The 20933-nt window shown below is 38.0% G+C and overlaps 2 protein-coding genes across 4 annotated transcripts in view; both read right to left on the bottom strand.

The window, feature by feature from the left end:
- Positions 1-2490, bottom strand: part of ccdc18 (coiled-coil domain containing 18) — a 49204-nt gene extending 46714 nt beyond the window's left edge. The window contains exons 1-3 of one of the 2 annotated variants that reach the window (XM_051700463.1): positions 2242-2490; positions 1986-2107; positions 1602-1776 (exon numbers count right to left, since the gene is read on the bottom strand). In XM_051700463.1, the coding sequence (XP_051556423.1) occupies positions 1602-1776; positions 1986-2086 (276 nt within the window). In that variant the 5' untranslated portion in view covers positions 2087-2107; positions 2242-2490. The remainder of the gene's footprint in view (positions 1-1601; positions 1777-1985; positions 2108-2241) is intronic. The other variant, XM_051700464.1, reaches the window with a different exon arrangement.
- Positions 2491-3752: 1262 nt separating this feature from the next.
- Positions 3753-19169, bottom strand: LOC127442436 (metal-response element-binding transcription factor 2-like). 2 transcript variants are annotated; one of them, XM_051700479.1, is made up of 15 exons: positions 18942-19169; positions 18203-18404; positions 18031-18112; positions 15758-15850; positions 15583-15683; positions 13117-13265; positions 12751-12846; positions 12586-12654; positions 11000-11123; positions 10835-10902; positions 10555-10725; positions 10330-10432; positions 10163-10221; positions 9953-10060; positions 3753-6327 (listed from the first exon to the last, which is right to left on the bottom strand). In XM_051700479.1, the coding sequence occupies exons 1-15, from the start codon at positions 18944-18946 to the stop codon at positions 5943-5945; spliced, it is 1815 nt and encodes a 604-aa protein (XP_051556439.1). In that variant the 5' UTR covers positions 18947-19169; the 3' UTR covers positions 3753-5942. The 2 variants fall into 2 exon arrangements, with proteins under 2 accessions (XP_051556439.1, XP_051556440.1); XM_051700480.1 differs by lacking the exons at positions 18031-18112; positions 18203-18404.
- Positions 19170-20933: the final 1764 nt, after the last annotated feature.

Below are 20933 nucleotides of genomic sequence, written 5' to 3'. Positions count from 1 at the left end.
CAACTTTGAAAACAAATGTTTATATATGCTTGAATGTGGCCCCCACAGCTGTCAGCTTACACAAGGCCCCCTCAATAAGGCCCTGTGACTATGAGGGCCCCCAGCCCGCTTATAGGACCCTTTTGACCTCCTGTTTCTAATTAAAAAAAGACACTCTTTAAAAATTTGAATTTTCTGACTATTATTTCATACTTTAGGCTTTATAGAGTTAAGCTTTATGCTTTGTATAAAAGGGCTGTCGAACAAAACATTTATTATACTATTCATTGCTATAACTGCATTTCTCCCCAATTTTACAAAAAATAACTGGGCTTAGGTGGTTGGAAAAAAAAGATATTGATATTTTATTTTGTGTGGTACAAAAGTACTGACATAGAAACTAAAAGTTTGTTGAGACAAAACCTTGCCTGAAAGTTTAAAGTAGTTTTAAATGCTTCAAGTTAGAAATGTGTACAGGTCTTACAGTAAGAGTTAGAAAGAAAGAAAGAAAGAAAGAAAGAACGAAAGAACGAAAAGAGCATCTTAAAGCAGACTGAAGGGATTTTGTGCAAGTTCTGACTGCTGAAGTTTTAAATCATGAACATTCAAAAACAGACTCTTCGATCATTTAAAAATTCTGTTAATATAATCTACTCTAAGGGGTAAGTCTAAGGGCTTACATGATGCCTTCACAGGACTTTCCGATGGAAGAATAATAATGGTAGCCAGAATTTACAATAAAATGACCAAATGACCACTATTTTTGAGCCCCACACCTTTCAGCCCTTCGAAACTCTCACAATGGAGGGCAAAGTCTTTAAAGGAAATAGGGAATAGGGATGATCACTTCTGAATGGAACGCACCCCATCATTCAGATGAGTTAGAAAATATATTGCAGCGCTAGCCCGAACTGCCTGAACATTTTCCCAAGTTTCACCAAACCCATATGTACATGCTGTAGGAGTCTATTTATTAAATTATATTTAAAGTGTCTGATGAAGTTAAAATATGTCATATGTAATATTGCCCCTTTAAATATATGCATGTTTACACATTTATTACACATTTTGTTACACTTGTTTTTTGTATGCATAATTTGTAGTATTTACATTGAGTTTACATTATGTATAACAAATGTTAAAACTGTGCTGTCTCTTTAAGAACAGGGGCTGTTCAGTAAACCTGTTTCGGTTGAGCGGTTTCTTTACCACATCCATGCTGTACGTTAATCTGACTGTAAAAAAACAAATGGGTATTAAAAGAGACTTAAATCAATGAAAATTGACTGCGTGGATCTCAACTTTGAAAGATAACTGGCCATGGGGCCCTTGCTAGTCATAATCCGCCCCTGGGTGAATGACACGAAAAGATGGCCAGAGGTTTCTTACAGAGATATTGTTAATGACTTTGTGTTATCTCTTGGAGTTTAATGAGCACAGAGGAACATCAGTACATCTACAGCTTGAAGGTAGGATCTTGTGTATTTATGAATGAAGCACTCTTTTTTTTAAATCTCCCCACTCTGTTTCCATCCCCTGAACATTTTAAAATACTCGTGATAGCTTTTGACAACTCTATAACCAGTAAATCACTTCATCACATTGTGTCTTACGTCTCTTACCCTGCAGTCACAGGTGGATACACATGCCCTCTGTTCTGTTGTTCTGTAAAGGTGTGGATATCCTCCTGACTGTCCAGTATTAGGCTTCTGAAGGTCCTCTAGAGTGAGATGGCCTGGGAACCCATCTGCTCCACTCCTGTCATGATCCTCAGCAATGACGTCATTTCCTGATTGACTGAAGAGGGTGGTAAACATGATTTATGACATAACAGACACAAATCTGCACTCTACTCTCAATTTTGCAACATGTCTGAAAGAACAAGGTTAAATACATATGAAATCGTTTTCATGTAAAATACAAATACATATAGTTATATCGTTTTCTATAACAGAATATGATCAAAGTAACTACAATGCATTTCCCCCTTATGTTGAATGTCCTACCTCAATTGTTCTCCCAGTGATTGCAGGTTTTTCTCAGTTAATCGCAGCTGACTTCTCAAGGAGACCACATCTTTTACCAGCCCTCTGTTGTCTTTGAACATTTGTGACTGTTATAACAAACCCTGTAAACAAAGGCTGAGGCATCTTTATCTGCTATATATGCACACCCATAGTGATGTTTTCAACACTTTCTTGTCATAAATTACATGATATAAAATACAGACAAATAGAGCTTTGTTTTTATCTATTATCATACCTGCCTTTGAATGTTTGGCGTCATTGCATACGTTCAACAGGTTGTCAAGGAGCAGCCTTCAGCTATATTGCCGAATATAATCAGCGTTTCGCTGCTTCCAGGCGTGCTAAATGTCAAGATATTTCAGTATTACTGAATACCAAATTTCTATAATATTTTACCAGCAGTTTCGTGCAAAGGACAGTTTATTTCCAGTAGTTTTAGCTTAGCATCCACTCCTCTGAGACCTACACAAATCGCGCTGCCATGTTCCCGACAGTTGATTGGCTGAAAGTGCAAACCGTCCTCAACAGTCGTGACGTAATACTGACGTCATAGGCCCGCGAATGATAGCGCGAAATTAGAACCGCAATTTGACATTTTATTCTATTTGACTAATTAACGTGTTATTCACGTATGTGTTCATATCATATTGGCACATAACATTTTATTTATTTTTTTTAGTTTGATGTGGTTAAATGAATGTTAACGATTCAATACAAGTTCATCAACACCATTTGTGGCATAATGTTGATTTTCTTTATAAAAATAAATAAATAAAATAAAAGCAAAAATGTAGGTTACAGTGAGGCACCTACAATGGAATTGAATGGGACCAATTTTTGGAGGGTTTAAATGCAGAAATGTGAAGCTTAATTTTATAAAAAGCACTTACATTAATTTATCTGTTCATAATTCTGTAATTTTAGTGTTTGTTGACATTACATGTTCATGGCAATGAAGTTGTAAAATTGGCTATAACTTTACACAGAAAAGGTCAGTTAGCAATTTAGCACACTAAAAGCATGTTAACATACATATTTTTTTGCCTTGTGGCTATTCTTTTGAAACTGAGTATTTTAATGTTTACGAATTGGCCCCCATTCACTTCCATTGACACTGTAAGTGCCTCACTGTAACCCAGATTGTTGCTTTTTTTTATTATTATTATTATTTTAAGAAAAGCAGGGACAGGTCATAATTAATTTTTGTGGTAATCAACATTATGCCACAAATGGTGCTGATTGAGCTTAACTTGTATTGAACCTGGAATATTCCTTTGACAGGATAGTTCACCTGAAAATTCTCTCATCATTTACTCACCCTCATGTTGTTTTAAATAAATAGATCATTTGTAGGTGAACTATACTTTTAAGGGTTGTAAACAAATTTGGGGGGGAAAACAAAAATCTCAGTTGACATCTATGAGCAGTTGTTATCATTTTTCCACTTTCTAGCAATTAATTTTAGCAGGCCTGCAAGCACAATACCAATAATTTGAGCTCAAACATCAATTTAATTTTTTCAAACTTTTCTAACTAACTTTCACAACAAGTGGTCATTTAACAGACCCCTTTTATTCAAAATGACTTACAGCACACATTTTACAGGAGACAATCCCCAAGTGCCTTCTTAAAGGGCACAGAGGTGAACCTTCCAGTTATCAGCCTTGAGCTTTAGCCACTATGCCACACCACCACTAGACTCGATGCAAAATATCTCTGGAGGCCTTTCACACATGGACAGATACACCAAGTTTTGAAATCTTTATTCTTTGGCTAAAGGAGCCTGCTCAAAGCCAGTACAATACAAAGCAAGCTTTACTAACACTGGTACGCCAACTGAAGAAACAAACAAACAAAAAACGCTTCATACACAACATAACAAGAGCTTAATATTTGTTCATTGTATCAAAATTAGGAGGTATTACTGTTGAAGTCTAACACTTGCCTAATACCAATGTCCAACCTCTGCAAGTGGTTAGAAAATGTTCTGGAGTACAGGGCATTCTCAGGTAAAAAACAAACAAAAAGTTTTCCACCTCAGTTGAACTTCAAAATTTTGAATAAAACTAAAATTAGGATCATATAATTGTATATAAAATACAAAACAGAACTGAAAATCTCATTTCATTTCTTGCAGGATATATTTGAATATCAGATCAATATCAAATCTTACAGTGAAGTTGCAAAAACTATCCTGAGTGCTTTCGGGAATGGACAATTTGTTAGCGTACACTGCTGTTTGAAAGCAATAAATAGCACCACAATAATACAAAAAAAAAAAAAAAAAAAGCCTGAGTCAATTGTAACAAAAATATTGCTGCTGTTTTCTGATTGTAAGGTGAAGCTGAAGAAAAATACACAGATCCATTGAATTAGTTGCATAGTATAAACAAAATATTACACAAAGACTACCCTCTCAAAAATAAAAATTAGATTTAAAATAATTTTACAGAGAGAATTAAAATAAAAGGGCTCTTGCCTAAAACCTTTAGAACTTAAATTCATGTGGCAGCTAAGTTTTGTAAGGGATATAAGCAGACGTCTTAAGTACATGACCGAGAGTGGCAGCATTAAGAAAAAAACTTGCAGGAGACAAAATTGTTAACAAATTTTTAAATTAGCCAACTGTGAATGTGTAATTTGTTTCACAAATTGCTAAGATCTATTAATGCGGTTGATACGTTTTAATTTTGTTTTGTGGTAGAAGAACGTCAGTCATTTTTAAAGGGATAGTTCACCAAAAAATGAAAATTCTCATCATTCACTCACTCACATGCCATCCCAGATGTGTATGACTTTCTTTCTTCTGCTGAACACAAATGAAGATTTTTAGAATATCTCAACTCTGTAGGTCCATACAATGCAAGTTAATGGTGATCAGAACTTTGAAGCTCCAAAATTCACATAAAGGAAGCATAAAAGTAATCCGTAAGACACTAGTTGTTTAATATACGTCTTCTGAAGTGATGCAATCACTTTGGGTGAGAAACAGATCAATATATCAACCCTTTTTTACTATAAATAATTCAGAATGTGAAACTGGATATTTGCAATTAAAAAGGACTTAAATATTGATCTGTTTCTCACCCACACCTATTAAATTTCTTCTGACGACATTGATTAAACCACTGGAATCATATAGATTGTTTTTATGCTGCATTTATGTGCTTTTTGGAGCTTCAAAGTTCTGGACACCATTCACTTGCACTGAAAGGATCTACAAAGCTGAGATATTCTACTAAAAATCTTCATTTGTGAAGATCTTCATCAGCAGAAGAAAGTCATACATCTGGGATGGCATAAGGGTGAGTAAATGAGAGAATTTTCATTTTTGGGTGAATTATCTCTTTAATGTCATAAATGGTTTCATTTTGTCACAAAATTCATACTCTAGGTCATTTAAACATAGATAGACAACACTAGATGTTGAGGATGAGAGCATATGTGCAATCAAATGAAATGTAAATAAAAGTGCCCTATCCACAATAGCTCTCTCTCTCTCTCTCTCTCTCTCCTTGGCAATTTGAGCGAAGAACATTTTTGACTGAATAAGGAAAACAAGCAGCATACATAGTATGTTTCACAACCCTTTTAAGGCACCTGTACATTAGAGGCAAAAAGAAAGGACTTGAGTTATTTTGACATAGCAGTGAATTGATTATGTCTTCAACCTGAAATTCTGACCACCTCATATTTGTCAATCCAGTCCATGTGAAGGTAGTCCATTTTAATTTGCAGAGACAGTCGCATACAAAGAACACTTTGAAGTCCCATCTCAAACAGGCCACTCAAACAGCTCAGTCAACCATGTACATTGTCACATTCACTGCTCTCACTTCCATATGCAATACATTGTTACTGTTGCAAAACTACATTACTGCACATTACTGGTGGCAAACTAGACTTTCACCAGGTGTGACTAGTCCCTTAACCAGTTCAGGAAGCTGTTACCCCCTCCCATTCCACCAAGTACTGTACTTTGCCGTCATGAGTGACGCGGCGGGCCAGCACACGGTACTTCTCCCCGCAGGCCAAGCGACCCGCAGCACCGAAGTAAGTGCTGATAGAGGTCTTGAGTTGGCTGAGCTGGGTGTCAGGGTTCAGTCCCTGTATGATGTCCATGCTGCTGTAGAGGCAGGAGGGGAGGGGACTGGGCTCAGGGACACTGTTGCTGGGTTGTGGTTCTAGGTTGCAGGGCAGAGGAATCTCAGGATTTGGCGGCTGCAGTGCTTGTCGCGGACGTCCCCGGGGCCTCTTCAGTGGGGGCTGTGTGATGGTGGGCCAGAGGCATCCGGTGTGTGGTCCACTTGGACTGCCCAAGCTAGATTGGGGAAAATGAGAGATGCATTTGGTGCATATCATGCTAAATCACTGTATTCTGCTCATTTTTAAAAATTAAAGGTAGTTTACCCAAAAATGTTCGCAGTGGCTCCTTTTAATAGCACAAGTTCTCGCATAAACACGTGAGCCACTGTGAACAAGCTTCACAGCACAACTGAACATGCAACAGATGTTCAGTGAAAAATTTTCAGTGAAAAATTATTTACATTTCAAGTTTTTTCTCACCAAAAACCTATTGTATGCCTTCAGAATAAAGTTCAACCTATAGTGGATTTTGCAGAGACAGATAACTAAGGTGGTAGGAAAGGCAATTAATTGGCAGATAGTTTTTCAAATCCATTTATAGAATGTAAATAAAATCTTAGTCTTTCCTTACAATAGCTGCGTTTCCACTCTCGGAGCCAGCGTGAGCCAGGGCTATCAACTGGTCAGGAGGGAACAATAGCCTCAGGCCGCGAGACAAAAATCGATCTGCATTCCCACCATCGGGCCAATAGCCCTGTAGCATTGCCCTAAAACCCCTCCTTAATACATGTCCTGGTGACAGTGTCAAACACCCCACCCATTTCACAAGCAAGAGGGAAACTCAAGCTGAGGTATCAGACTCTGGAGGTTAGCTAGCCCTCAAAATTAACATGGTGGAGACTGAAGCTGCCATTTGTTTGCTTATTTTGGTCTTTGCTTGGTGGAAAGCGAGAGACTCAGCGAAACTCCACCTTAGACACTGACACAGCCTCAATCTGCAGTTGGCCTTGTTTGGCCCAAAGGTAATCGGCAGGCCAAAGGCGCTTGGCCGTTTACCCCAAGGAAGCTTTGGAAGAGACTGTGGGAACACAACTAGCCCTGGCACACACTAGCACGACCTCATTTGGCCCAATAGTGGAAACGCTAAACAGAAACCAGAAGAAATGGCTATCTATCATTTAATCACACAATCATATTTTTTCAAAGATTTTTTTCTCTCTCACAAAGTTAAAGTTTTGTGTTACATTTTCAGTAAATATAGTGCTAAATAAAAGTTAATTCATTTTTTTTTTGCAATTTTACGTATATGTTATTTACTATATTAAATTGTGTGATTTGTTGGCATTATATCAGCCACCTTGTTCTCTGGATATTGGCATCGGCCATAAAAAACCCAAATCAGTTGGCCACTACTCTAATCAGCTGAATCTCATGGAAACATATCCATTCATATAATTTCTTATTAAAGCTGTCAGAATGAATGTTAACGCATGCAATTAATTAAAAAAAAGTTTAACGCGTTAATTTTTCTTAATCGCGATTAACGTATTTACTGTTAATACAGCATAAACACTGATTAGAAAGGCAGAACCTTTTGGATGTGTCTGCCCGGACTCATTACACTGACAGACACTTCACAATACACACAACGGCACTTCCGTGTCAGTGATAAAATGGAGAAAGGACCTCTTAATACATTTTGATGTACAAAACAAGCCCAGATGGGACTAGTGCTAAAAATCAAGTATTTTCCAGCCTAAGTAAGCTGCATTTTAATTACCACAGAAGCACGTCAGATCTAAACTATCTCCAAAACACAGAATGAGACATTTTTGTCTGCAAGCACTTTTCATGTGGAGATCAAAGTGGCGCTTGACGCTGACACCCTGACGCGAATCATGACTGCGGCTTCACGATTGCTGTAACAAAGCAGATTCTGCAAACTCCTACTTTGACTTTGGGAAACATTTAATGTTACTTGAATTAGTGCTATTTTAGTGCATTTCTATCTTTATACTGTGGAAGGCTTTGTTTGGAAAATGTTATTAAAGCATTATTACATATTGTTTTGTTTTTATTTCCTCAGATGGAAATAAATGCATTTTGAAAGGAAAAGTATACAGCTCATTCAGACCCCTTTATTTATTTATTTTTTCATTTTATTATGTTGCAGCCTTAAGCTAAAATGCGTTAAATTATTTTTTTCACATCAATCTACACTCCATACCCCATAATGACAAAGCAAAAAATTTTTGATAACTTTGCAAATTTATTAAAAAGAAAAAGTATTCAGACCCTTAACTCAGTACTTATTTGTTGCACCTTTTGCAGCAATTACAGCCTCAAGTCTTTGGGTATGATGCGACAAGCTTTGCAGATTTTGGGGATTTTCTGACATTCTTCTCTGCAGATCCTCTCAAACTCTGTCAGGTTGGATGGGGACTGTCGGTGGACAGCCATTTTCAGGTCTCTCCAGAGATGTTCGTTCGGGATTAAGTCCGGGCTCTGGCTGGGCCACTCAAGCACATTCACAGAGTTGTCCTTAAGCTACTCTTGCGTTGTCTTGGCTGTGTGCTTAGGGTCATTGTCCTGTTGGAAGGTGAACCTTCGGCCCAGTCTGAGGCCCTGAGTGCTCTGGATCAGGTTTTTATTAAGGATATCTCTGTATTTTGCTGCATCCAGCTTTCCTTCAACCCTGACCAGTCCCCCAGTACCTGCCACTGAAAAAGACCCACACAGCATGATGCTACCACCACCATGCTTCACCGTTGGGATTGTATTGCACAGGTGATGAGTGGTGCCTGGTTTCCTCCAGACATGACATTTGGATTTAAGGCCAAACGGTTTCATCTTCGTTTCATCAGACCAAAGAATCTTGTTTCTCACAGTCTGAGAGTCCTTTAGGTGCTTTTTTGCACTGAGGAGAGACTTCCATCTTGCCACTCTGCCATAAAGCCCAGATCGGTGGAGTGTTGCAGTGATGGTTGTGCTTCTGCAAGTTTCTCCCATCTCCACACATGATCTCTGGAGCTCAACAAGAGTGACCACTGGGTTCTTGGTCACCTCTTTTACCAAGGCCCTTCTCCCCAGATTGCTCAGTTTGGCTGGGTGGCCAGCTCAGGGAAGAGTTCTGGTTGTTACAAACTTCTTCCATTTAAGAATTATGGAGGCCACTGTGCTCTTGGGAACCTTCAATGCAGCTGATCTGTTCTTCGACACAATCCTGTCTCTGAGCTCTGCAGGCAATTCCTTTGACCTCATGGCTTGGTTTTTGCTCTGATATGCATTTTCAGTTGTGAGACCTTATATAGACAGGTGTGTGCCTTTCCAAATCATGTCCAATCAATTGAATTTGCCACAGGTGGACTCCAATCAAAGTATAGAAACATCACAAAGAGTATCTAGAGAAATGCACCTGAGCTAAATTTCAAGTGTTATAGCAAAGGGTCTGAATACTTATGTCAATGTGATATTTCAGTTTTTTCTTTTTAATTAATATGCAAAGTTATGAAAAATCAGTTTTATTTTTTATTTTTATTTTTTTTAATTTAATTTTTTTGCCTTGTCATTATGGGGTATGGAGTGAAGATTGATGTGGGGAAATAATTTTTTTTAAAGCATTTTAGCATAAGGCTGCAACATAAATGTGAAAAAAAATGAAGGTGTCTGAATACTTTCTGAATGCACTCTATATAGTGTAAAATTTAAACACTTTCAAAATCTGTGATCAACTAAAAAAAATTGTGTGATTAATCGCGATTAAACATTTTAATTGACTGACAGAACTATTTCTTATATATGACATGTTCTTGACAGAAGAACAAGAATTTAATCCACAGTAACTGATGATGAAATGGTACCTGGACTGTCTCGAGATGGTGGTTGAGGTAGTTTCACTGGTGCTGGTGGCACCAACAGATTCAACATCTGAGGTACTTGATGAAGGCAAAGATTTTTCCCTTTTGGCACTACACACGCACACAAAATCGTAATTATGATATTTTATCAATTTATAATTTTGCCATTTCAAATACCATAAGATGGATTTTATGTAGATCTTTGTGTCTAACCTTTTTGAGGCCATCAGGTCCAGTGAGTTATTGTCTAGAGTTGGAAACTTCACATCATTCTAGATTTAATAAAGTTTAGAAACAAAAATTTTCTTATAAATGTCCAAATGAATTAAGCTCAAAAGCTTTTTGGATTAATGAAAAAACAACCACCGGTTCCACTTTACCTGTGCCAAAATTTCACTTGATCTTCTCAGTTTGGCTAATGTCTCTAAGGAGTGTGTGCGAAGTTTCCTCTTTTCTTTCTTCACCGATCCATTAGTGACAGTGCTAAAACAATTACAGTATATGAAATAAAAACATACTTAATTTAGTACTTTGCAACATTGCATAAAATACACTCTCTGCTGCTCACTGTAGGGCTTTTGAGAAGAATATGAGTGATGAATAACCTGGTTAATTGAGGGGGTTTGGTGGCCTTCCTGCCTTTGATCTTGATCTCGTGGGACGCTTTTTCCTGCTCTTGGTCTGACTGGATATCTGAGCTCTGAGGGGCTGGTGGGAAACGAATCCGTAATCCAAACAGGTGCTTCTTTTTCTTTATCTCCTTCCCTGACATGAACCTGGAAGTCATCAGTGCAAAAGGACAGAGAAATTCATCCAAACTGGTTTACTGAAGCTCTGCTGCATCAATGTAAAATGCCTATGATGGATATATAAAGCAAAACACACATGTTGAGGTTGCTGTTCAGTGCTTCCAGAATGCATTCATATCGTTCTGCTCTTGGGGTGTCTGCAAGCTGGGGGTACAAAGAGATAAAAGACACAGAGTGTCATTAACACCAGTTGATTTATTAATTAATTAGCAATTAAGAAATCCACAGGATAGATTTATACCTCGCCAAGCTGTAGCCTGTCCCAGTTATCATTGATGTAAGCCATCAGTTCCAGCTCCGAGTCAAAGTATTTCTTTTTATGAATTACACTCAGGTTATACAGGCTCAGGTGTGCAATATCTACCCTGTGAATTAACAGACAACATACATGATGGGAAACACAGCTTCTCTATAAAACTACTGAAGAATATTGAATACAAGACTTCAAGAGCAAATTTAGTGTTGCTTGAGGCAAAAATCATTAGAATTATTGCTCACACCAAATAATAAACTACTGCGTAACTCGTCCCACACCTTTTGTGCTATGTGAATAATACCTTGGATCATACGGCTTGTTGAAAAGATGTGCTGTTACTTTTCTAAGTGATCAAACTTATGATTTTCACCTGACAGATGATAAAACAGGTGTAAAAAAATCCAACATACTTACATGAAAAGAAGGATTCAAGGCATATCTAATAGGGGTTGAGTAAAAATATCGAAGTTCAAATGAAGATCGTGATTCATTGGAAAAATCTCAATATCGATTCTTAAGTCCCAAGATCGATCTTTTACTCTATGCCCAGCCCTCTACTACAATGAGATGAAATCACTCGCATCTGCAACCAAATTTCGCGCTATGTGATTAAAGCATATATATTTGGCAAATGGCAGGTAGATGTTCAGATTTCACACACTAGTAATTGTGTAGTATAGTGGTGGAGTATTCAGCAGCGAGATCCTTTCAGTGTGTGTTGAGAGTAAAAGTTGTTCCATGTAATGCATGTCCAAAGACCAGATACACGCAACCCATCTGTCGTTAAATAATGTCTCTTTTATGCCCTTTGTTCTCTACTGTCAGTTGCTGATCAAAAACAACAAAAAATTCACTATTTAAAGAATTAAATATTTAATTCTAACCATGCATAGAACAGATGAGATAAAGCCTTTCGAGTCTCTCTTTAACATGCGCTCATTTACAGACACTCTATACAGAAATGCCAGTTTTCTTATAGAGACAGTACCGGTTTTGGCACGTGTTCAACAAACTAATGTAAATACTTGTAAAAAGTTATGTAATTAAACAATAAACATGTAACAAAAAATTATATATGAAATATAATATCTTTCGTATTGAATACATGGATGTTCATTTTAAAAAAGCCAAAATGTGACCAAAATGTTGAAAAGCTAATAATATATAATTAGTAAAATTAATATTTTTGTAAAGTACCTAGTTAGAAGATCCCCTGTATAATTAACATCATAAGCTGGGAGAGAATTCCTTTCATATGTAAGCAAAAGGGACATTATACCCCTATGAATCGATATAGAATCAAATCGAAAGCTTGCGAATCAGAATTGAATCAAATTGAGAAATCTGTATCAATACCCAGCCCAAATATCTAAGGGCAAAAATGAACTTTAGCCAGAAAGCAACCACCCAGAACAGCCTAGCAACCATTTAACAATGCCCTAGCAATCACCCAGAACAACCTGGCAACTGCATAGCAACACCTAGCACCCACCATGGTGGTGAGTTTTGCACAGACAAGCCCCACTCACATTTTCTTTTTCAGAAAATTTAAACATCTAGTTATAACTCACCATCTCAAAGGCAGGCGTTTGAGGTACTCTGGTCCACTATTACAAACTGAACAAATAAACTGATAGAACCTGAGAAGAAAAGATGCAAAATCATTTCACTTCCAACAAGACTTTGTACTTATTTTTGTACAGCTTTATTTAAATAATTTGAGAGCTATTCTTCACCTGTCTCCATACAGCATTGGCTTCTGAAAACACTGGATGCAGGCTTCATGAAACCACTGCTTACACTTACTACACTGCAGCATCTTTAGAAACCAACTGTAGAGGGAAAAACAGTCTTTAGATTTAGCCTGTGGATGTTATTCTCTTCCCACAATACTCTGCAATTTATGATACAGCACTGGATCCTAGTACTGTTTATCTGAAACAATCAAAAACACCTCAACAGCTCAAGACTGAAGGAAAGCATATTTTGGAAATGTTCATTAAACCATTCCATTCTTGCATTCTTCAAAGTCTAATAAAAGACAACATACCTAGCACTAAATTATAACACATACAAGTCTTTTCAATATCGTTTCAACTCACTCTCCAGGCCCTCCACAGTAGCAGTAGCATTGCTGGATGTTGGTCTTGTGGCCCTGGTCCCATACCAGATCTTCCAGGGCATACGGCAGGGACTGCTTCATTTCCTGCAGAGCTTTGGCATTTGGACCCTTCTTCAGTGCACCACCTCTCTATAATATTAGAGATACATCAACAATAATATATGATACAGCGCTTTCAGAAAGTATTCAACCCCCTTTATTTTTTTCACATTTTGTTATGTTGCAGCCTTATGCTAAAATGCTTTAAATTATTATTATTTTTTTTTTTCAAATAAATCTATGCTCCATACCCCATAATGACAAAACAAAAACCAGATTTTTGATAACTTTGCAAATGTATTAAAAAGAAAAAACTGAAATATCACATTGACATAAGTATTCAGACCCTTTGCTATGACACTTGAAATTTAGCTCAGGTGCATCCCATTTCTCTGGATCATCTTTGAGATGTTTCTACACCTTGACTGGAGTCCACCTGTGGCAAATTCAATTGATTGGACATGATTTGGAAAGGCACACACCTGTCTATATAAGGTCTCACAGCTGAAAATGCATATCAGAAGTTTGGAACAACCAGGACTCTTCCTAGAGCTGGCAGCCCAGCCAAACTGAGCAATCGGGGGAGAAGGGCCTTTGTAAGAGAGGTGACCAAAAACCTGATGGTCACTCTGGCTGAGCTCCAGAAATCATATGTGGAGATGGGAGAAACTTGCAGAAGGACAACTTCACTGCAACACTCCACTGATCTGGGCTTTATGGCAGAGTGGAAAGACGGAAGCCTCTCCTCAGTGCAAGTCACATAAAAAAAGCACCTAAAGGACTCTCTGACTGTGAGAAACAAGATTCTCTGGTCTGATGAAACGAAGATTGAACTGTGGCCTCAATTCCAAGCATCATGGAGGAAACCAGGCACCACTCATCACCTGTGCAATACCATCCCAACGGTGAAGCATGGTGGTGTTAGCATCATGCTGTGGGCATGTTTTTAAGCGGCAGGTAATGGGGGACTGGTCAGGGTTGAAGGAAAGCTGAATGCAGCAAAATACAGAGATATCATTAATGAAAACCTGGTCCAGAGCGCTCAGGACCTCAGACTGGGCCGAAGGTTCGCCTTCCAACAGGACAATGACCCTAAGCACACAGCCAAGACAACGCAAGAGTAAGGGACAACTCTGTGAATGTCCTTGAGTGGCCCAGCCAGAGCCCGGACTTGATCCCGATCGAACATCTCTGGGGAGACCTAAAAATGGCTGCCCACCAATGGTCCCCATCCAACCTGACAGAGCTAGAGAGGATCTGCAGAGAAGAAATGGCAGAAAATCCCCAAATCCAGTGTGCAAAGCTTGTCGTATCATACCCAAAAAGACTTGAGGCTGTAATTGCTGCCAAAGGTGCTTCAATTAAGTACTGAGTTAAGGGTCTGAATACTGTGTGATAGTTCAATGTGATACAATGTGATACTTCAGTTTTTTCTTTTTAATACATTTACAAAGTTATCAAAAATCTGGTTTTTGCTTTGTCATTATGGGGAATGGAAATTGTAAATTGATGTCAAAAAATAATTTAAAGCATTTTAGCATAAGGCTGCAACATGACAAAATGTGAAAAAAAAAAAAACTTTCTGAATGCACTGTAGATAAACATGGCTCCTGCAAGCACTCATGTGGAGTCACAAAATTCAAAGGTGGAGTCTTCAACAAAAGGAGATTTATTTAAAATGAGTATAAATTTCTGTTCCATTCATACGAGCAAAACAGCCCTGGGATGTTTTTTTTTAAGTCTGACTGTGTTTCTACAGACGGTTGGGAGACAAACCAGCATGTGATAAACTTAACAGATTCTGAGTTAATAAACTATTAGTCAGTTTCTTCCAGTAAAATCTGCAGCTGATGCAATCACATTGGAATGCAAAAGTTTCTCATGATTCAGAATTAGCTAGCCCCATTTTGCAAAAAAATGAAAAAAGATGCTTTAGGCAGAATTTAAATCATACCACTCAAGAAGGTTCATGTTATTGATACCTACCTTACAGTATGAGCCAGTAATTGCAGGAGATGTACCACACAAGTCATGGTAATGTGTTTTAATAACTTACTAAGAAGCATGATGACGTATCACAGAGAAACTGGCTGGTATATAATGCTGTGTTTTCTCCCCATTGCCACAACCATCATGAGAAAATATGGTAAATGTTATGGTCCACGTTTGTTGCAACGGTGTCAGGAATAAGCTTAAATGATAAACTTACAGGCAGTTGAATTTGTAAAAACACTAGGTGTGTAGGTGTTCTTGACATGCCCAAACATATCCTGTCTGCATGTTGCAAACACTGCACATAATGGCAAGAGGGACATTGTGAAATGAGCTCGCTGCTGGACACCTGTAGCATTTATGGACTTCATCTATTAAAATGACTTCAGTTGGAGTGAATATGGCATCAACAAACCTTTGTTGTTGTGGCAAACACGCACTGTCGGCAGAGCCATTTGTCATCAGAGGCAATGACACCTGAGTCGATTATGGGGGCATGGCACAGTTGATGGTACCCTGCAGAAAAGTTATCATCAGTGATGGTTTGCATCACAATCCTTAAAATGAGACAAATAGTGAGGACAGCCTACCTTGTCCACATTTGTCACAAATGACTATTTCATTAGGAGGCTCGGAGCTTTCATTCTGGCATATAGAGCAGAGCATCTCCCCTCCACTGTCCCCTGAAACACAGGGACAAACAAATAAACAAAAGAGCAGCTAGAACAGTTTCTACACAGATGAAAGTGCTAAAAATAGATAACTGACTAAAAGAGAGTTTTACCAATCCTAATCAACAAAAATAGTGCAATTATAACCAGTGCATGAAAACCAGACAAATTAACAAGAGGAAAGATAGATCACAACCATCAGTGATTGTTTGGTGTTCACACCACAGTGAAATATGGTGTCACTGCAAGTGCCTCTTGAAACAAATAGTGTCTGAAGATATAACTATGACCACATTGCTTATGTCATAAAACCTATTACTAGTGTATATATAGACTAAGGCTGGGCGTTATGACAGTGCGACGGTTAAGAGGTAGACCGATGTATCGGTTTTACATATTATTCTTGCCAATAGTTGCTTTTTGGATAGGTTTATTTGTTATTCCTCTGTGGCCAACACTGAAGGATTCTACAGTTAGCATGGCTTGGTTCTAAATTAGAGATAAACCAATATTTTTTAATGTCTGATACGATAATAATTATGTTCCTTTTAGTGGCTGATAACCCATATTAGGGCTGGGTATTGATACAAATTTCCCAATTCGATTCCGATTAACAAGCTCTCGATTCGATATAGGTTATAGTATATTTCAGTTATAATATCCCTTTTGCTTACATATGAAAGAAATTATTTCCCAACTAATGCCGTTAATTATACAGGGGACCTTTGTTCTTGAAAGAAACTGATGCTTCTGTTCACCAAGGACACATTGAACAGGGTAAAATGGGCAAAAACTTAAGTTACCCAAAAGTTAAATTCATTATTTACTCACTCTCATGCCATCCCAGATGTGTATGACTTTCTTTTTTTTTCTGCAGAACACAAATGAAGACTTTTAGAAGGATGTCTCAGCTCTGTTGCTTTTTATAATGCAAGTGAATGGTGACTAGAACTTTGAAGCTCCAAAAATCACATAAAGGCCACATAAAACATAACGACTCCAGCGGTTAAATCCATATCTTCAGAAGCGATACGATAGGTGTGGGTGAGAAACAGCTCAATATTTTAGTCGGTTTTTTTTGTTTTGTTTTTTTACTATAAATCTCCACTTTCACATTCTTTCACATTTTGAAAGTAATAGTGGAGATTTATGGTTTCTTACCCACACCTATCATATCACTTCTGAAGAGATGGATTCAACAACTGGAGTCTGGATTACTTTAATGTGGCCTTTATGTGATTTTTGCAGCTTCAAAGGTCTGGTCACCATTCACTTGCATTGTAAGGCAGAAGAAAGAAAGTCATGCACATCTGGGATGGCATGAGGGTGTGTAAATGATGAGAGAATTTTCATTTTTGGATGAACTATCCCTTTAAAGACTGCATGGTCAATTATAAAAAATGAGAATGGTGGATGGATGAATCAAAGTTTGAGATGTTTTGGTGTTGTTAGAAGAGTCTGATCATAAGGTCTGTGAAAAAGTGTCCTACAAGCATCTTAATGAACTGACTGCTAGAATGCCTAAGGTGTCCTTGCTGCAAGTGAAAGTACCTTTTAAGCATTAAATTCAATAGATTATGAAAAATCGACATTACTAAATAATAATGTAAGCTAAAATATGCCGTGATATAAGATTTCGGTCATACCACCCACCCCTAGTATAGACCCCTTTGTTGTATCTCTTGGTAAAAATTCATTGACAGATTCCATAGGTACCTTCCCTATTCTCGTCTCCTGGCTCGATGTGGGACTTACAGTTTGTGCAAGCCCGGAGACTCTGTGGTCTGTCAACTGTCAGGGACAAATTAAGAGGTAACTCAGGCTGAATCAAGGAGATAGGGAATAGAAACCAAAAAGGCGGCCAACTGCAAAACCACGAGTTAGGCAGCATGAAAGAAAGAAAGAACAGCTGCAACATAACAGAAGAACTGAAGCATCTTCTATTAAAATTCTCAAAATTTTAAGAAAGAAGAAATATAAATGGAATTGGTATATAATGCCGTTACAGAGCAAACAAAATGAGAAACGGTAGATGGTGTGTTCACAAACACAAGTCAGTAAATCTAGTTCTGAGTTCATGATAGGTCATCACTCATCTTGAAAAGCACATGAGAGACTCTGTAAAGACTCATAAAGAGACAGATGCATCAGCATTGTACATTCATAATGAATGCAATGCTATTGGCATTTACCTGTCTGAATGTCCTTCCACAGAACCCAGGATTTAGACTGATCTTCAAAAATCACAAAGCAGCGATGCTTAAGTGTATCTATCTGTGGAAATCATATCAAAAGAGGTTCAGATTACTTTAGCTAAAGATGAACAACTTTTTGGTGATATAGGGTAAACTACTGCTTACACACCTTGGCAATATTGCCCAGGTAAAAGAGGCCATCTGACCACCGAGCCAGGACGTCCTGCCCCTCCTCAAACTTGCCGGCGAGCTTGGCCGTGTCGGTCAGCCCATCTTTCAGGGGAAATTGTGACAAGGGCACCGGTGACTTGTGTTGGCGATTTGGGGGTGATTTTTGATGGGCAGCCAGGTTATCCGAACTTGCCGAGTCTCTGTCACAAATGCATGACAATCATGATTCAGTCACAAAACCTACTTTTGGTTGCACCAGACTAAAAAGTTATTGACCAGCTCATGCATTTGAAAAGGATTTTCAATTGTGCATTTTTATATATATATATATATATATATATATATATATTTGCTGAAAGATTAGTACTAGACTGCACTTGTACAGGTTTTAGAGGTATTTTACTGGTGAAATCTATGCGAGATCTTTTTTTAGGACAGACATCACTCTGCATTGGCTGGTCAGTGAAGCGCTCATACAGAATGAGAGTGAATACAAAAAGCCCCTTTTGTTAGCAGCATCGCTGGACAAAGCTAACAAGTCTTCTCATTCAAAACAATGGCCAGTTAATCCCTCCTATTCAAAAACAGCGCCAGGACAGTTTTGTTTCAGTGGAATAAAAAAAGTGCATGTTTCAGTCCAGTAATGTTTCCCTGCTGGTAAGCGATAGCTGAAAGCCCCCCCGCACACCCCCTGGTTACATTATACTGATATGTTTATTCCGGTCTGGATCTCTTACCTCATTCGGTCACTTTCCAGGGTAACAATATTTCACAAACACAAAGAACTACACCATGAACGAGCAACAGGAGCTCCGTTCCCGTCAAAGCCGCTGTGAACTGAGGTTTTGTTTCTTTACAGAAATTATTCAAAATCGTAATGTGTTTTTTACACTATGATAAACGGCTGATTTTGTTCGCTCGCTCTCGCCATTTTGGTTTCCCGCTGAGCAGCGGGTGCATTGTGGGAAGCGCTCCGCACGGACTCACTTTCCCTCACAAATTTGAAAAAGCGTTAGTGGGAGGATGTTTACCTCACCCACACCGTCACTTACACTCTCCCTCCCATCACAGTGCAAGATTACACTTCCGCGTCTTTATTTTTATTTTTTTTTATTTTACATGATATTTAGACAGATTAGATTGTTTATGTATTGAACGATCTATTCTATTGTGTATTTGGCTTCAGTAAACACAAGGAATATTCCGGGTTCAATACAAGTTAAGCTCAGTCGACAGCATTTATGGTATAATGTTGATTAGCACAAAAATTATTTAAAACAATTATTTTCTAAAAAAATCTGGGTTACAGTGAGGCACTTACAATGGAAGTGAATGGGGCCGATCCCTAAACTTTAAAATACTCACTGTTACAAAAGTATAGCCACAAGACACAAACAATATGTGTGTTAACGTGATTTTAGTGTGATAAAATCACTTACTAACCTCTTCTGTGAAAAGTTATAGTCAATTTTACTACTCAGTGCCAAGACAACGTAAAGTTCTAAACCCCAAAATGCCATAAAACAATTTAAAACAACTTTACAGCTCAAATAATAAACAAGTTTTTAACAGAAGAATTCATTTAAGTGATTTTATAAAATTATAAGCTTCACAATTCTGCCTTTAAACCCTTCAAAAATTGGCCCAATTCACTTCCATTGTAAGTGCCTCACTGCAACCTTGAATTTTTGGAGGGACGAGTCGAAATAGTTTTTGTGCCAATCAACATTATGTCACAATTGCTATCGATTGATCTTAACTTGTATTGAGCCTGGAATATTCCTTTAAAATATTTGCTTCACATTTCAATCCAAAATTAAAATGCGAACTTAAAATGTGATCTTTTCTTTATTACTGGATTTATTACATAATAAGGGCAAGGTCATATTTCTGACCTCGGTTAGTTTCAGATGCTTGAATAAACTGTGCAAGTGATAGGCCTCATATAACTGCTACATTCAACAGGCTGACATTGTGAGGATTTACTACTGTATTACAAAGGTGTATATTTCAGACTTTGTTTGGCCTCCCAAGATAATTAAAGGAATAGTTCACCCAAAAATGAAAATTCCAAGCTGCTGGGCGTTGTTCTCTGCACCTCACTACGCTTCTACAGAGGATTCCTACGAATCTGCTCCTGACTCCCACGACGCACACACTCGTCTACAAATACACTCTTCACGGATCTGCCCATTGTGCAGCTACGGCGTGCACTCATCCTCAAAACTCCTTCCCTCAACTGCAGCCGGTGCCGGGATCTCCAGTCTTCACCAACACAGTTAAAGTTATAATTTATTGTTAATAAATCCTTTGAACTGTTCCTCTGCTCTTGGGTCTCTTTGTCTTGCTCTCGGACAAGGTGTGGGTCAGAAACAGATCAATATTTAAGTACTTTTTTACTAAAAATATCCACTTTCACATTCTGAAAGTGGAGATTTATTGTCAAAAAGGATTAAAATTTTGTTCCGTTTCTCATCTAAAGTGATTGCATTGCTTAAATATATACCACTGGATATGAATTACTTTTATGCTGCCTTTATGTGATTTTCTGAGCTTCAGAGGTCTGATCACCATTCACTTGCATTGTATGGACCTACAGAACTGAAATATTCTTCTAAGAATCTTCATTTGTGTTCTGCAGAAGAAAGAAAGTCATACACATCTGGAATGGCTTGAGGATGAGTAAATGATGAGAGAATTTTTATTTTTGGGTGAATTATCCCTATCAG

The sequence above is a fragment of the Myxocyprinus asiaticus genome, chromosome 6 (assembly GCF_019703515.2).
Source record: "Myxocyprinus asiaticus isolate MX2 ecotype Aquarium Trade chromosome 6, UBuf_Myxa_2, whole genome shotgun sequence".
In the NCBI taxonomy this organism is placed as follows: Eukaryota; Metazoa; Chordata; class Actinopteri; order Cypriniformes; family Catostomidae; genus Myxocyprinus; species Myxocyprinus asiaticus.
This window is presented reverse-complemented; position numbering and strand designations above follow the sequence as displayed.

Excerpts from the sequence above, each read along its gene's own strand:
- LOC127442436 (XM_051700479.1), bottom strand. Across the intron at positions 15,684-15,757 it reads TTGTGACAAATGTGGACAAG|GGTACCATCAACTGTGCCAT; the intron begins GTAGGCTGTCCT and ends ACTTTTCTGCAG. Across the intron at positions 10,433-10,554 it reads AAACCCCCTCAATTAACCAG|CACTGTCACTAATGGATCGG; the intron begins GTTATTCATCAC and ends TAATTGTTTTAG.